This window comes from Paralichthys olivaceus, chromosome 11 (assembly GCF_024713975.1).
Source record: "Paralichthys olivaceus isolate ysfri-2021 chromosome 11, ASM2471397v2, whole genome shotgun sequence".
Lineage (NCBI taxonomy): Eukaryota > Metazoa > Chordata > Actinopteri > Pleuronectiformes > Paralichthyidae > Paralichthys > Paralichthys olivaceus.
In genome coordinates this window covers 4718171-4734360 of record NC_091103.1, presented here as the reverse complement: position 1 = coordinate 4734360, position 16190 = coordinate 4718171, and the positions used below count along the sequence as shown (strand labels likewise).

Genomic DNA, 16190 nt, shown 5'->3' with positions numbered 1-16190 from the left:
AGAATTTTGAAATGTGGAATATTCAAAGGCAACTATGTCAAATGTTCTTGTTTATTTTTCACACCACTGGTGTGTAAAGGCCTGAGTTAATCATGTCATGCAATATGCGCTGGTTATCATGCTACATGCAGACATTTGCAGCTTGCATGCTTTGTGTACTGCAAATCCTAGTTGACCCATTTAAGTTACTCTAACTTGTGTTGGTGCTTAGCTGGAAAACAGCACAGAGTCCCATGTTATTTGAATTTTATATTCACTCACATAGAAATCCAGTGATGGGTCAGTAGTACCTACAGTCCGGTATTAGCATTACCCACAACCGACTTCAAGAGCCGCAGCTGAATGGGACGACAAAGGTGGAGCAAATTCAGCATTATAAACGATCCGATTGAGAAGAAATTCAGATGAATCTTTATATGGTAAATGGACTAAAAACTAAAACTCCAGAAGATTACTCTTGTGAAACATTCCGTCATAACATTGGCAGAAGATGTGTTTATGGAGGACAACGTAAATTGTAATATGTTTTAAGGCTTTTGACACTTCTTCCAATATGATGTGATCTCCCTCCAGGTACAGGAGCTGGTGGAGGACATAAAACATTCCCTGGATCTCCGTCTGCAGGAGCTGGACTGGATGGATGAGGCCACCAAGGAGGCTGCCAGAGCAAAGGTTCGGAGCCTAAGTCAGCTTCTGCGTCGCAGACACAGCTCCCTGCCAGATCCGATTAGTATTTGAAAAGGATTTAATTATTTCTTTGCAGTTCTTTTCTTTCCGGGGCTTTGATTGATTGCTTGGTTAGATGGAAGTGTGTGATAGAATACATCAAGGGCTTGACATTGAGAAGGGAGGATCGCCTAATCCGGATCTCTCTGTGGTGCTGCTTTAGGGTCTGCACTGCAAGATATCCCTTCTAATACTTTTACAATCTGGAGTTATAATCCTTTTAGAGGGCCATGCTGAATATAAAGAGCTTCCCTGTAATCCTATTACTTTGGGTTTGCTTGATTAGTGTGTGTGTGTGGTAGGATGGTTGTGTCCCAAAACAAGTGTGTGTGAGTGGATGCTACATGATTTCGGACCAGTTCTTCCTCCTCTACTTCTCCATCTCTTCATCGTCCTCTCTTCCTCCTCCTCCCTGCAGCTGAAACACATGATGGTGATGACAGGGTACCCAGACTTCCTGCTCAAACCTGAGCTCATAGATCAGGAATATGGGGTGAGTCACAAGCTTCATATTCTGCTCTAAACTGTCCAGCCACCCGCACCATGCACAAGTACCCACCTTCACTCTTAATCCAATTTCCCAGCAACCCCCTCCCCCTCTCTGTGTGAGTATGTCTCTAGAATCACTTTCCATCAGACATTACAGTGCAGCCTGGGTGATTGTATTCAGATGGAGCAAAAATACATCATGCACAGAAGTAAATAACACCCACTGATGAGAGTGTTCATATAAATCACATGCTTTAAGTATGAAGCTCCAACAAGGGAGCACATGTAAAACCTGGGAGCCGCTCAGCTGTCAAAGAAAATGTGCAATCAAGAGTGCGTTGATGGAGAGCCTGTGGGGACAGCTGCATAAATAATAGAGAAGCATGTACTTTACATCTGCAGACTACTGGGATGAGGATTTGCTTAATTGTGGGTGGAGAGAATAAAAGTGTGAACCCAAGAACTATAAACCAATCGAGTTTATCATGACGGCTGTGCTGAAAGAGGGGAGGTGATTCAAACATGACGATATAGAAAAGTTAGCATGGCCTGAATGGGCTATGTACTGTGAACATGCAGGGTATCTATCACCCCTCTGATGCTTTTCATTGTATTTTGTAAACTGGATAACGGCTCCCAGATCAACATATTAAACCAAATGTATAACTGCTCTGGGGCCTTTTACATCGAATTAGTAGTCTGCTGGGTTACATAAAGAGGGGAGTCTGGAATCGAGTCAAATTCCAGAGCCTGAAATATAGTTTTAGTCCGCCACCGCCAAAGCATTCCTTCAATAACAACCTTATTTATAAGCAAGTTGTTGCACTACCAGTGTTGTTGGTTTTATTCTAAAAGTGCAGAGGTAGGGAAGTGGTTGTGGACATTCTGTCTGACTATGTGACTATGGTCCGTGTATTTTCTACTCAAACACTCAGAGGCACATCTGGCCCTGTGAGCCTAAACAAGCAAAAACCCAACAAGAGAGATTATGTGTTTACAGTTTAAAGGATGGAGATGCTTCAGAAGCAAGTTACGTTAAATTCCTCTGGCATGTGAACAAAAACCGGGTCCTCAGTCTGTGTACAGTAAACGACTGCAAGTGCATTTTAATGTTAGGCACCAGCATCTGAACAGGGGGAATTAAATCAGAAATAAATTCTGCCACAGTCACCGCAGATTATCACTATTTAGAGCTGATTAGCTGCTGATTTAAAGGTTCAGCTCGCACTAACCAAAAACATCCAATTAAGGAAATATGTTTACTGGCTTTCTTACCGAAACTCCAATTAAAAGATTGACTCTCATGTCGACGTACTAATTCCACAAATCTCTGTCTGTGTATGTTTGTGGAATGCATAACTCAAGAACCATTAATCTAATGAGTTTCACACATTCCTCATGTATTATTTAGGACTCTAGAGAGTGCATTGTTGCAATTGCAATTTGGCCACATGTTATGTTCAATGTTAATAATGTTTGAATAAAAAGGAAAACAGTGCAGTCCGGGGGGGGCGGTGCAGAGTGGTAACTTTTCTTCTATCGGCCGAGATGAACATTTCTTCTTCTACACCCGCGGCTAAATCACAAAACTGACCACCAATAATATTTCCCCCCAGAATATTTTGATTTGATTTTGAGTTTTTTACAGTATCAGATTGACGTAGACTTTCTTGGCTGTTGATCCCGTGACAGCAACATACATAGTTTTCAAAGTAAAAGCACATATCGAGCTGAAGTACAGAGCTTTTATTTTGAAAAGTTCTGAACCTGGGTCTTACGATTATGTTCAGTTCAGTAAATCATTCATACTTATATATAAACCCCATAAGTGAACGGTAATAAAGCAAATTCTGTTTCATTTCATTAAAAATATTGATTTTTGTTCTATACGGATTAAAACGAAAAGTTTAATTTGTTAAGTGAAAGTTTTAGAGGTGGAATTTGTCTTTATTGATCAAAGCCAGGCTCGTTGTGTCCCCCATTTGGAGAAGACTGTAAAGAGTGTGGTAGCTTCATGTTTAGTGTACACACAAGAGAGTGGTATCAAACTCTCTGACAGAAAGTGATGAAAAGTGCACTTCCCAAAATGTCTAACAATACCTTTAATGCACTGAGTAAGATCCTAACACTGACCTCACGTCTGTGGTTTTGCAGTTTGAGGTGGATGAGAAGACGTACTTCAAGAACATCCTCAACAGCATCAAGTTCAACATCAAGCTGTCGGTCAAGAAGATCCACGAAGAGGTGGACAAGACGGCGTGAGTCCTCTTCACGTTACACAAATTACATCACACTAGGCAGCCGTCACTACTCACTGACACGCAGGGCGAAGCAATTAAAGAAGGTTAATATATCTGAAATGTGGTCTGAGCTCACGCAGCTGAGGCTCACACCGGACGCTGCTGCGGTTACGCCACTGTGAGCGGGTCTCGCTAATATGTCTGACATGTGTCCCTGTGAATCCCTTCGTAGTTTGACACATTTTTTGATGTGCCTCTAAATTAAACCAACAGATACCATATTGACATACACAGCAGGAGAAAATCCATTTGATTTACTTATCTATAGCAGCCAGGCAGCCGAAAAGTGCTGTGGGACATGCGGCTCCCTTTTTTAAAAAATAGAGCCCTGTACGGTTCGATGGAGTGCCTCTCCGCTATGACAACACAATGCAGTCACATTAGTATTCCAAGGTGCTCAAAACAACTGTATCATTAGCCCACACTCAGTGCCCTGAAGAGTTAAATCACATACTCCCTCTATATCACCGAAAAGTGAACCCTTCATCACTCACTCTGTCCTGTCGCGGGGGGGAAAAAAAATAAAGAATCACTCGTCCTCCTCCTCCTCTTCCCTGTGTTTGTCTCCTCTCCATCTCCATCTGCAGTCCACACACAGCCATCACTCTTTCGCTCCCAGAACAAGGGCATCTCACACTTTTTAGAGTTAGTCATTTGGGGGATTTTGTGCCAAATCGATTAGTCTGGTTTTAAGTGGATTACCATAAAGGAACTGTCCGAGGTTTCATATGCAGGGAGGGAGGAACTCTGGCCGTGGGACCGCACACTCTGAGCGTTTCTCACCAGGGAGTTTAGACAGAGAGAGACGGAGGTGTTTGGGATTCTGTTCAGGATCTGGGGTGTGTTTTGTAGTTGGTAGATTTGTGTGTGTGTGTGTGTGTGTGTGTGTGTGTGAGGTCCCATTTTTAATCCTCTGCTCGACTCTGTTTCTCTCCTCAGGTGGCTTCTCCCCCCTCAGGCCCTTAATGCCTACTACCTCCCTAACAAGAACCAAATGGGTCAGTGCAAGTCCTCATTGTTCATACTGATATTTGTGTTCTCTCTGCCATCTGTCTGCACACACTCACACACAAACACACTTTCCCCTATTGCCATTCTGCATCATGACATGGACCGTGCATTAGTTACACACAATTACTCCGTGTTGCCGCCTGTTTTCTGCAAGTCAAACACGACGGCTGCTTAGAGAGAACAGCGTCCACTCCCTCATATCATATTCTCTGTCATCACTCACTTTCTACTTCGATCTGCACCTCACATACTTAATACCCCCCTGGAGGAAAAACAAGCCGTGACACTTTCCCGACTTTTAACAAATCTAGCCTCGCTGTGTCAACCCTCCCTCGCTGCCCGCCTCATCTTCTCCCAGGCTTCCCCCGCTGTCTGTGTCAGCCTGCCTGCTGGATTAAATCTCTCACCGAAAAATCAATGGTGTGCTCGCGAACTGATGCTCGAGGACAAGAGGAGTCAGACAAACACAGTCATCAGTGCCCCTTGGGTCATTTTGTTTTTTTCAACCACACATTATTTCTCTCACTTAACCCTGAACTTTTCACTTCTCACCCCTTTTTTTTCTCAGTGTGCTTATTTCTGTATTGTATTTTTTTCTTTAATCAAATTACTTTAGTCACTTAATCCCGTCTCTCTTGTTTGTTTTATTTATGTTTAGCATCAGCTTTTATTTGAAGGCACAGAGACAAGGACAGTTGTGTCATTTCTCGTTAGTGGGAGCTGATGTAGTTTGTTTTTAAGTCAGAAAATGTCCCATAATGTTTCATAAATGTTAACCAACATTGCAACTATCGAGTTACATGACAAAATAAACTGTCGTTTGTTTTTCTTAGAAAGGTTTGAAAACTATAATCAGTTATTTTATCATCTGTGTGATGCTACTCTTTGAACTGAATTCTAATGTCCGCAGTTTTATCTTTAGCATGATGATGATTCACAAAATCTAAAATGTGACCCATCATAGTTTAACTCTTTCCCATGCTAACCTTTGCTAATTAGACAAAGTGCAGCTGGAGGGACCGTTTAAAAGTTTCCAGCATTATGTACAATATTATGTCATCAGTATACTGCAGACTGTGTGTCATACTAATAATGATTCATTCTGCATTTATAAAGCTGCTGCTTCGTCAGGACTCAGAGATAGTGGTTTGATCCGTTCTGACTCAGTGTGATCTGGTAACAGTGTTTTGTATTTCCAATCTCTTGTCTGTTCCCTCTAAAGGAGCCCGTGCACTGTCACTGACCGTGTGTGATGTTCACACGAGCTGTAGGAGTTCCTGAACCTTTCCACTTCTCTCATGTTGTTTCCTCATCTCTTTTCCAGTCTTTCCTGCTGGGATCCTTCAGCCCACTCTCTACAACCCTGAGTTCCCACAGTAAGTCACCCTCCTCCCGTCCCTGCCTTTCTCTGCTGCTGCTGCTGCTGCTGCTGCCGCCGCCGCCGCCGCCGCCCACAGGGAGGAAACAACATCTTCACAGCTACAACAACAAAGGCCATTAAAGGCTGCGTTAGTCTGGCCAGCTCCTGCTTCCCTTAAGTCCCAGCATGGCTGATTAAACCAATTTAACTACCCACCAAGAGCTCAATTACCGAACAAGGTCCTGCTAATGGAACAGGTGTCACTGAGAGGTCGACTCTAAAAGTAGCTTTGCTGAACTCACATGGCTTCCCTGTCCGTCCAGCAATTCTGGACAAAACTTTAAATTAGTTATACATCAAGAGCAAACATTTTGTCCTTGGCTTTGCATTCTGTATTTTTAATAAGGTTTGACAGGTATCATGGCCAATAGCAATTTTATTTTATTTTATATAAGACTCTACAAATGTCTTATCTAAATGTGAAACAAGAATTAGAAAAAATGACAAATGTGATCATAACCCAAATAGTACCACAAAACGTTTGCTTAGATAAACTGTTCTAAAAGTAGAAAAACTTGAATTAGAAGTCTGACCAGACTCAAATCAACCCACTGCTTTGAATACTATATACACCATACAGACATATGTACCAGAGAAGTATTGAAGTTTTACAATCAGCTATAAGTATATATGTTATATATAACAAGTACAACAACTTTAATAATCATGAAGCTTTAAAGTTTAGCAACTGATCAAACTCGAGGCTCCAGTGTCATGAAATCATAAAAGATTATGTAGGTAATCAAACTACATAGCCGTCATACTGAAACGGATCAAATCCTTCTCGTAGGTCATCTCTCTCTGCCAAAAATTAAACGTATATTTCGGACTTAAACACTTTGATTGAAATTAAATCTGATTAACACTTAAAATAAGATATAACATTTATTTCAGATTATTTCAATCATATATGAACAGTTGAATTTATCAGCCACAAAATGCACTTCAGCCCAGTTTAGTTCACTCTTGGGTTTTGCTGCTACACCTCTACGTGATCTGGTTTGACCAGAATACTTTAATACCTTGAACTTCTCGGTGGTTTAACTCACCAGGAGACACGGGCTTCTCATTTCTTACTCGTAGTCACTTTCCATTTGTTCTCAGTCAGGTTGTGTAATGACGACATCTTTAAAGCACCTTGCTCAACAGGATCTTTGGGGAAATGAAGGTAAATTAAATGAACCATTATGCTGTAATTACCACATGAGACAATCACTTCAGAGGATCATGTAGTTTCACATGTTTGAACCCATTAATTATAAACTGACTGACTGAGGATAATGATTTTTAACTGCATATAATTTACATTTCTCGCAGCTCATGGAGGTTAAAGACTCCAGCTAACCACTGTCTTCAATGTGTTTGTTCAGTTCAGTCTGATAATCCAGATGGGCCGTATGTTTGTGGGCATGTAAATTCATGGTACTTCGAATTCGAGCCTTTTACTGGCGAAAAAAAGAAAAAACTACTTTTAGTGGACATTTTGTGGACCGTCACAGTTCTAAAATTGTAACGTAACTTTAAGTAAGGTTATCAACATTAGGCAATTTTGAGAAGTTACCGATGATTATGCGTTTAAGAATAAATATACAATATACAAACATGTACACTGCATGAAAAAATATTCAAAAAGTTTGTTTTTGGGTCAGAATTATTTGTATGTCAGAGTTTCACCAATGAGATAAACTTTTAAAATAAGTAAGCTTCAACTCTCTGTGGTTTGGATCATGGTCAGTGAAAGAGCAATGCAGTGCAGCACTGGGGAATATGCAGGTAAACAACTGCTTCTCCACTCAACACAACCTTTTGTTAGCCTAAGCTATTCACAGAGGCGCAATTCTACTGCTGCCACAGAGAATTATTTTAAGTCAATGCATACAATCCAGTCCAAGAAGCTGCACCTGCTGCAACTCTCCTGAGCAAATATAAAATAACACAAAACACACGCACACACACACACACACTCCTCACAAATATGAGCTAATTACATTGAGCAGCTTGTGTAGCCAACATTAGGTAGCACTTCTGTGTGCTCTCATTAGGTCTGATCAGCACTACTTCCTGTACCCACTGCCATGCATGTTGATCAATATTAATTTTGAATTTTTGTAAGGTGTGTGTGTGTACCTGTCCCCTTTAAGTTATTACTGCAGTAGCCCTAACCTCCCTTAAACTCTCACTCTCCTACTCCTGCTCACACTTGCCCACAGACACACACACAGACACACACACAGACACACACACAGACACACACACAGACACACACACAGACACACACACCGCCACTATCACGTTGAATATAATGAAGCTTCAATCAGCCAGTTAGTTCAGCGAGGGAGTCTGGCCCAGTGTGAGGCAGCGTATCGACTAGCTGTCAGAAAGTCATTTTCAGACGTAGCCATGTGAATAGCCCCGAGCCTGCCCTCTCATCGCTCTCTATATCTGCATGAGCGCCAAAGACAGCACTTTGGATCGGCCCACGGTCAAGGAGAGGTGGAGCGACCCATAGGTCTTTGCACTCAGGGAGTATGGAGGTGGACGCATGCAGGTCTCAGCCACGTGGTTCCAAAAATTAGGTCCCAAGTGTATTCCATCTGGCTTTGCTGGGCAGAATTAGCAATGAGCACAGATTGACAATACAAAGGGGAAGAGAGACAAAGCTATTGCAATACCCCAGAAAGTCAAAAGGTTAATTGTTCAATGTTCTTATTGGATATACAGGCACTTTTTGTGTATTTGTAAGAGGAAGTAATGCAAAGTTTTAATTATTACTCCTCTTGTATGAAAAATAAAAGCCTCTAAAGGTGTGTGTGTTACGCTCCGGACATTTGATTAAATTTGTTGAAGTTCAGTTTCAGCCTCGTCTCTTTAAAAGCTAACTAGCTTCTGTCTAACGTTCCATATTTCTCCTTCCTGCTGCCAGGTCTCTCAACTACGGAGGAATAGGAGCGATCATTGGCCATGAGCTAACACATGGATACGATGACTGGGGTAAGAATTACAGCCTCTCCACCCATCATCCATTTCAACTTACACGTATCTCCATTTTTCACCAGTTTGACCCCATCATCGCAATACACAAGTCTACTTGACAGAAAGAGCAAGGGCTCCCTGATGATTGGTGTAATTTTGTGACATTTGTAGGATGCCTGTGTCCAACAGTGCAGTAAAGACTATTTTGAGCCACAATCTCTAACTTTCATTTTCAGTCAAAGTGCTGCCCTTTAAAATACAGTAAAAGAATTTAATGAGGGGGTGAACTTCCTGTCAGCCACAGTCTCAATGCTGGAACAACTTTGAATGTGCAACCGGCTTCTTTGCCGGAGAGACAGCCTTTGTTTTATCGGACAAATGTAGTTGTTTGGAAAAGTTGTTGGATTGGCTCATGAACTGATTACATCAGCCAAGGTCGACCGTGGATTTTAGAACGATTTACCTTCTCATGGTTTGACTCCTGCAGAAGACGACCAGCTGGGCAGCTCTTTGGACTGTGAAGAAAAGTTGCAGGTTGTGGTGTCTCCATGCTAACACCCATACCCTTTTGCCCCTTCATCTTAGTGATGCAATGGTTCATGTCCCTAGGGGGCCAGTACGACCGCCATGGCAACCTCCAACAGTGGTGGACGGAGGACTCCTACAGGAAGTTCCAAAGGAAAGCTGAGTGTATCGTCAAGCTCTACGATAACTTCAGTGTTTATAACCAGAGGGTGGGTTTGCAAAAACATATGCACACTACATATGTATTTTCATTTTCATGGTAGCAGGGGTTGATGGCATCATGGGAGAGTTTCATGGCCTGGTGGTACTTTGGCCTCTCAGGTAAAACTCTTGCCAAGATTAAGATGAGACGGTCAGTATCACTATCACGCCTGCATGGTAAATATGAAGCTACAAGCAGCAGCTGTTTTTTATTTTATTTTTTGATTCTTTATGCGAAGCTAACGTAGACTGCAGTGTTGTCCAGCTGTCGAGACGCTTCAGTGTTTCAGAGGTTTCTTTTCTGCGTGTCTAGGTGAATGGTCGTCTGACACTGGGGGAGAACATCGCAGACATGGGAGGGCTGAAGCTGTCGTACTTTGTAAGTGTTATGACATCGATGTTTAAATACTGTGAGTTTGCTATTTTTCATGACCTCGGAGCTTCATTTGTGTGAAAGTATATTGAGCAGAAGTGCCTCTAAATCAAGATAGCAGATTTAAAAACATTTCAACTTAAATGACCTCCCTCTACTTGTGTTAGTGTGTGTGTCTGTGTGTGTGTGTGTGTGTGCTTGTGTGTGTCTGTGTGTGTGTGCTTGTGTGTGCTTGTCTGGACAGCGGAGGATCTGGGATGCTGCATAATTCAATTCCATAGCGAGCGTTCTATATTGAGGAGAGGAGTGGAAACAATAAGTTCAAAGAGAATAAATGAAATGAATTTTAAATAACTCGTAGCATCAGAATGCAACAATAGGGTCACAGTGACCGGTGGTCATGTCAATCAGTGAGGTTGGCTCAGGTAAGTATAACGAGCGAGTTTTTCATCACGTGAAGAGAATATATTTGCGTGGAAACATAATTCCTTTCATTTGAAACTTCTGTCGCTCTCCTGTCCAGGCGTACCAGAAGTGGGTGAGGGAACATGGTCCGGAGAGGCCTCTGCCTGGACTCAAATACACTCACGAGCAGCTACTCTTCATTGCCTTCGCACAGGTACAGACGTCTCCCAGCGAATTCACGCTTTGTGTCTTTCATTACATTTGTATGTTGAGTCATTTCAGCAGCTCCTCTCAGCCGGAGTGACTGATCGCACGGAGCAGGTAGGAGTTTTATATTATCCCAACATGAGCTGATGGATTCATTAACCACTGGAGGGATCAAAAACAAATGAGTGTTGATGACAGTGTGGTGTCTAAAAGCACCAGACCACCACTGCTGCGTCTATTATGATTCATCATTGAAATGGTGGATTAATCGAAAAAACCACGGCTTAATGAAACAATGACCGAAATCTAAAAACACTTTTTAATGCACTTTGCTAGTTTTATGCCATTTTAAAAAAACTCTTGACACACGTTTATTTTTATATTTCACCTGTGAGTCCAGGGTGAGTAATGAAGCATCATCTTCAGCTCTGAGACACTTCAGCCACTTCAGTGATTACAGAAAATAGTCACATCTGCACAGCAGGGCCGGCAGACATGACTTTTTGAATTTAAAGCAAGGGTTGATAATGCTGGAAGAAGTTATCAAGAGCAGGCTACACTTTGAAACCATGCACCTCAACCCATCCTATCGGCGCTATTGGCAAAGCAACGCCCCCAAAACAGATGAACCTTCACTGACAACAGCTACAGGACGACTTTTCTGTGACTCGCTCGCTAACGTCTGACCTGATTGTGAGTGACAGACAGCTACGCCAGCCAACCATGCTGGTCATAATGTCGGTCATGTTTATTACAGACCTGTGAGGGTCATAGATCCCGGCTTTCTTTTTTTTTCTTTCTGACAACTTGTTGATTTCAACCAACAAGATAATAAGTATTTCAGAAACAACTTACCAACCGTACCTTTAATAACCTATTAGATATCCAATCTCACTGTTGTGTCCATGCTGTCATTTCAGAACTGGTGTATGAAGAGGAGATCTCAGTCCATTTACTTGCAGCTGTTGACTGACAAACACGCACCAGAGCACTACAGGTACAGTGTCCACACTCACAGAACACAGAAACACTCAGGATCCATCAATATGTCAGATTTATGCAAGTTACATTTAGATTTTACAAACTCTTCATTTCTAATACACCTAAAACAAAATTCACTGCTAACGACCGTGTAACTAAGAGTGCACAGGTTGTGGTTCTGTGATTTGAAAGGAATATTTGTTACAGTGAGTGAATAAAAAACACTAAAAATCCAGATCACACCCTGCACACATTTCCACCTGTTCATTAGCACTCTACAGATTTTTCATAACGATCTCTGTATTATTTCTACAAAATGTAATGGCTTCTATCCTGACGCAAACTTCCGCGTCCCTCCGCCAAGTTTCATGGTAGTTTTTTTGTTATCCTGGGAACTACCAGACAAACAAACAGGAAACATGACCTCTGTGGCGGAGGTAAGTGAAGCACAAAAGATGTTCACCATGTTGGATGTTTGTCTCCCCTCCCCCCCCCCTGTAGAGTGATCGGCAGCGTCTCCCAGTTCGATGAGTTTTCCCGCGTGTTCCACTGTCCCAAGGGTTCTCCAATGAACCCTGTGGACAAATGCTCCGTATGGTGACCTCTCCACCCGGCCTGGCGACCACGGGATGACCTCCGTCTTCATAGCCCACACACACACACACACACACACACACACACACACACACACAACCTGTCCTACATCACACATTCATCAGAGCTAACTGGATGCTACAGAGCGCATTACGCCTATTGTTGCCTTTAAAAAGATGCAGAAAGGAAATGTGTCTTTTCAGCATTACAAATACACGTTTTCAGTTTGAAAGGTTTACTGTCCGTTGTCCGCGTTAACCAAACTAAAGCATGGGTCACGTGACCATTTTTCCTGTACATGAATATCATTTGATTACATATATTTTTCTACCTTTAAAATTATTTTCAAATCATCTATTTTTGTATTTTACCATTTCTTTCGTTATGCGTGGAACTCATATGCTAGTTGGTTTTAAATCAAGCAACATGTTTCCTCACTTGTTTCTCTTCTTTGTAGCATCAACTAGAAAAACTAAACAGATTGGTAACTGCTTAAACAGAACAAGGAATTTAAAATGAACTGGGATCAGCAGCGTCCTGCCCGTCCAGATATTGGCGTCCATTCAACTTGATATCGGACTTTAAATTGTTTGGCAATGCTGCCCTCTCATGGCTGCAGAGAGCGATGGTCACTGATCCCCTGTCATGACTGTTGTGTCGTTCACCCACACTGGTCTCTTGTTACTGTGAGTGTTTGTAAGGTTTTTAAGATTTGTCAACTTTTTTTAGAAAAACAAAACAAAACAATCGGAGGTGGATCCCAGGTTGATGTTTTTCTCAGGACTTGTAGCAAAGTGCAGCCGAACAGGAAGTCTCTATATCTACGTTCATCTCAAGTCTGCACAGAGGAGCTGGTGTGTTTCTCACACGCAGGATGAAAACCGAGAGGAGAGAAGCTTTTTCATCGCTGGAATTCACTGAATTGTGCAACGACCTGACCCTGTTGGACGATGGTTGATCTCAGAGCCCCTTTCTGCTGGAAATGGAACAAACTCTGTTATTGGATCATTCACATCTCGTGTTCCCAGATCAGATCTGCATGCTCATAAGACCGGGGTACCACGAGACAGGACGGTGTGAGGTCGCACCATATGTTCACAGTTAACTGGCCAAATAACAGAAACTATCCACGTGATAAAGTGCAACTGCAGTAGAGGCAGAATCATACATTTGTATACAGTCATATAAAAAAAAATACTTTTCTATAAAGAATCTGTTGGTATAAAAAAAAATCTGAATCTTTGTATAGTCAAGAGGTATATCAGATGTTATGGTTGTATAGTTTGTTTCCATGAGAGCGCATGTTTCCTCTCTTACCAACGTAAAATCTGATCGATATAAATGGAGGACACACACACACACACACACACTCACACACACACACACACACACACTCACACACACACACACACACACACACACACACACACACACAGTGTCTGACACTACAGCTGCTACTCCACACAGCTCCTGCTATCTCTCCCTCTCTGTTGGTCACTGTTTAATGTTTGAATAAAAACAAAGGATCACTGTGATCAGGTGTGTGTGTGTGTGTGTGTGTGTGTGTGTGTGTGTGTGTGTGTGTGTGTGTGTGTGTGTGTGTGTGTGTGTGTGTGTGTGTGAGACATACATCTCTGCTCATTATCAGTGTGCATGTGTTTTCAGCTGTGTCCTGCAGGGATGTGAGCCAGCTCTCTCTTGGCCTCAGTACAACTCTGTGAACAAAAGTTTTTTGTTCTTTTACGTAAACATAAAATAAGATTAAATCAGTTCCAGTCAGCCGAAGGCAACTACTCATTAAATGTCCTTACAGTAAGATCTGCCTCTTTGATCCGTGTTTGCACTCATCATAGGCACATTAATGACATTGGTGAATGAAAGCTGGAGTGAGTGAACTCCTGCAACCTCAGGTTTGATGTTTGTGGTTAAGAAAACAGAACCGAAACAAGAATAGCACAGCGTAGAGCACACACCTCCATCAAGGTCCACCAGTCCCCTTATGAGACCACATTTAAATCTCCAGATCTGGAGTTTTATTTGCACTGTATTGCACAAATTTCAGTTCCCTAAACATGACTGATTTCTTTAATCAAGGTCCATGAAATATTTTTTTCAGCCCCCTGATTCAGATCCTCACCAAGATTCAATGTTTTCTTACCTGACCCATATTTTATCCTTCAACCAAGTTTCATGGTAATCCATTTAATAGATTTTGTGTAACCTTGCTTACAAACAACAACCTCTTTGGCGAAGGTAGTCTGCTGGAGTACAGTGACTTCATTGAAGCCGTGGAGCTGAAAGACTTCTGGCCAGACGTGATCTCAAGTTTGAGATTATTTTATTGCATGTACCAGTCATGGTCGAGTTTCTAACAGAGTCCCTTACTTCTCTCGAATCATCGCACCGAACGAGAAGGTCCTTTAACGACAGCACGAGCCTTTATATTAGGATAGACGTTTTTTAATGAATGCTATAAAAAGGCTGAAACTGTATTGTGACCTTCATTCAGACACTGAAAGTCTTTCCTGAACCACAGTAAATCAGTTCAGGTGACATCATCACTCGTGTTTAGTAACTGACAGATAGAATAATGCGAATTATTCTTTACAACCTCCGAGCTTCAGCATCGATGTCACTCCAGCGTGTGAGGGGACTGAAGGTTCCTGATCCAGATCTTCTGCTGCAGCCTGATACAAGCTTTCTGTCTGGAGGCCAGACTCTCCAGTTCAGACACACGCCGGTCCAGCCCGTCTTTGTCTTTAGAAACTTCACCTTACCTGGTTGGAAAGTCATTAACTGTTATCTCCAGCTATGCAACGACACAGGGAGTTCACTAAAACAGAGTGAACGGTTAAATCTGAGGCACAAGATGCAAGAAGAACGTTCCAACGGTTTTTCTGATTATGCTTATATAAATGAGTCATTGGCCAATTAATTCTGAGGAAAGTATAGACACAGTAAACAAACATGAGATGAGATGAGAAGGCAGTCAGCCTCCGCTGTTTTGTACCATGCTTCAAACAGCACAGTCAGAGGTAAGGATTTTCAATGGGGATTATGTATTTCCATACATATTTATGTATTTACACAGTTCAGTAAATCTCTCAGCGCTTTTTTTGTCAGTTTCCAGCTTTTACTTTTAGACCTTTCCACAAAAGTTGGAGACTGAGATGCTGTTAGGGTAAGTGAGGGACTTCAAATGGTAATGTGATGTGCAGTCAATGCACAGAATCTATAAAAATCTGAATAAAAAGATGAACGCAATTTGGTTCCTCTGAGAATTCTCGGTGCAGCTTCGTCACGGCAGATTAGTGGTCGTCTCTGTATTGTTGCTTTACAGCTTCAAGCTCTTCAGACAAATGATTCATCTCTGCAGTTTGTATATAGCACAGTTTGTATATAGTTTCCTGACTGTACCTCCGTGTTGTTGGCTGGGACCGTATCCAAAGACTCCAACTGCAAAGTTTAGACACACACAGACAAAATTTTGTTAACGTAATTGGACGAACCCACGGGGGAGACCCTTACCGAAATTGAGCAGTGGGCGCCTGGTGACCTCTGAACACACCTCCTCTGCACTCTGTACATTGATATCCTTTGAGTACACACAACAGACTATACATAGCGACTTTATTAGATTTGTCCAAGAGCGAAGACACATTGCTGCAATAGAGGAGACAATACTACATGTCCCTGAGGTTTTTCTTATTGAATTAATTAGAAATTCATTCAGGAATAGAAGCCATGTAAACACAATATCAAATCAAAATCAATCAAGTCTTGAAATTATATTTTGTTGAGGGCCTCACAGAAGAAAAACATCACAATGCAGGACCTGCCCTGAAGGTGCAACACTTTGACAAATACACAATTTCAGTACCTGTGCGAAACGACGCACCAGATAATGTGTTTTCTTATAAGGAACTATTAATCCAGTAATATGGGTTTCATTGTTTTATTTCAGATTCAGTTCAGATTCAAATTC

At 41.9% G+C, this 16190-nt stretch overlaps 1 protein-coding gene across 3 annotated transcripts in view; it reads left to right on the top strand.

Moving 5' to 3' along the window:
- Positions 1-13651, top strand: part of LOC109634412 (endothelin-converting enzyme-like 1) — a 41203-nt gene extending 27552 nt beyond the window's left edge. The window contains exons 8-18 of one of the 3 annotated variants that reach the window (XM_069534526.1): positions 574-672; positions 1145-1219; positions 3370-3473; positions 4455-4513; positions 5851-5902; positions 8870-8937; positions 9505-9653; positions 9959-10024; positions 10542-10637; positions 11551-11627; positions 12113-13651. In XM_069534526.1, the coding sequence (XP_069390627.1) occupies positions 574-672; positions 1145-1219; positions 3370-3473; positions 4455-4513; positions 5851-5902; positions 8870-8937; positions 9505-9653; positions 9959-10024; positions 10542-10637; positions 11551-11627; positions 12113-12212 (945 nt within the window). In that variant the 3' untranslated portion in view covers positions 12213-13651. Of the gene's footprint in view, positions 1-573; positions 673-1144; positions 1220-3369; positions 3474-4454; positions 4514-5850; positions 5903-8869; positions 8938-9406; positions 9654-9958; positions 10025-10541; positions 10638-11550; positions 11628-12112 lie in introns of those variants that run through there. The other 2 variants (XM_020094887.2, XM_069534527.1) reach the window with 2 other exon arrangements.
- The last annotated feature ends 2539 nt before the right edge of the window (positions 13652-16190 follow it).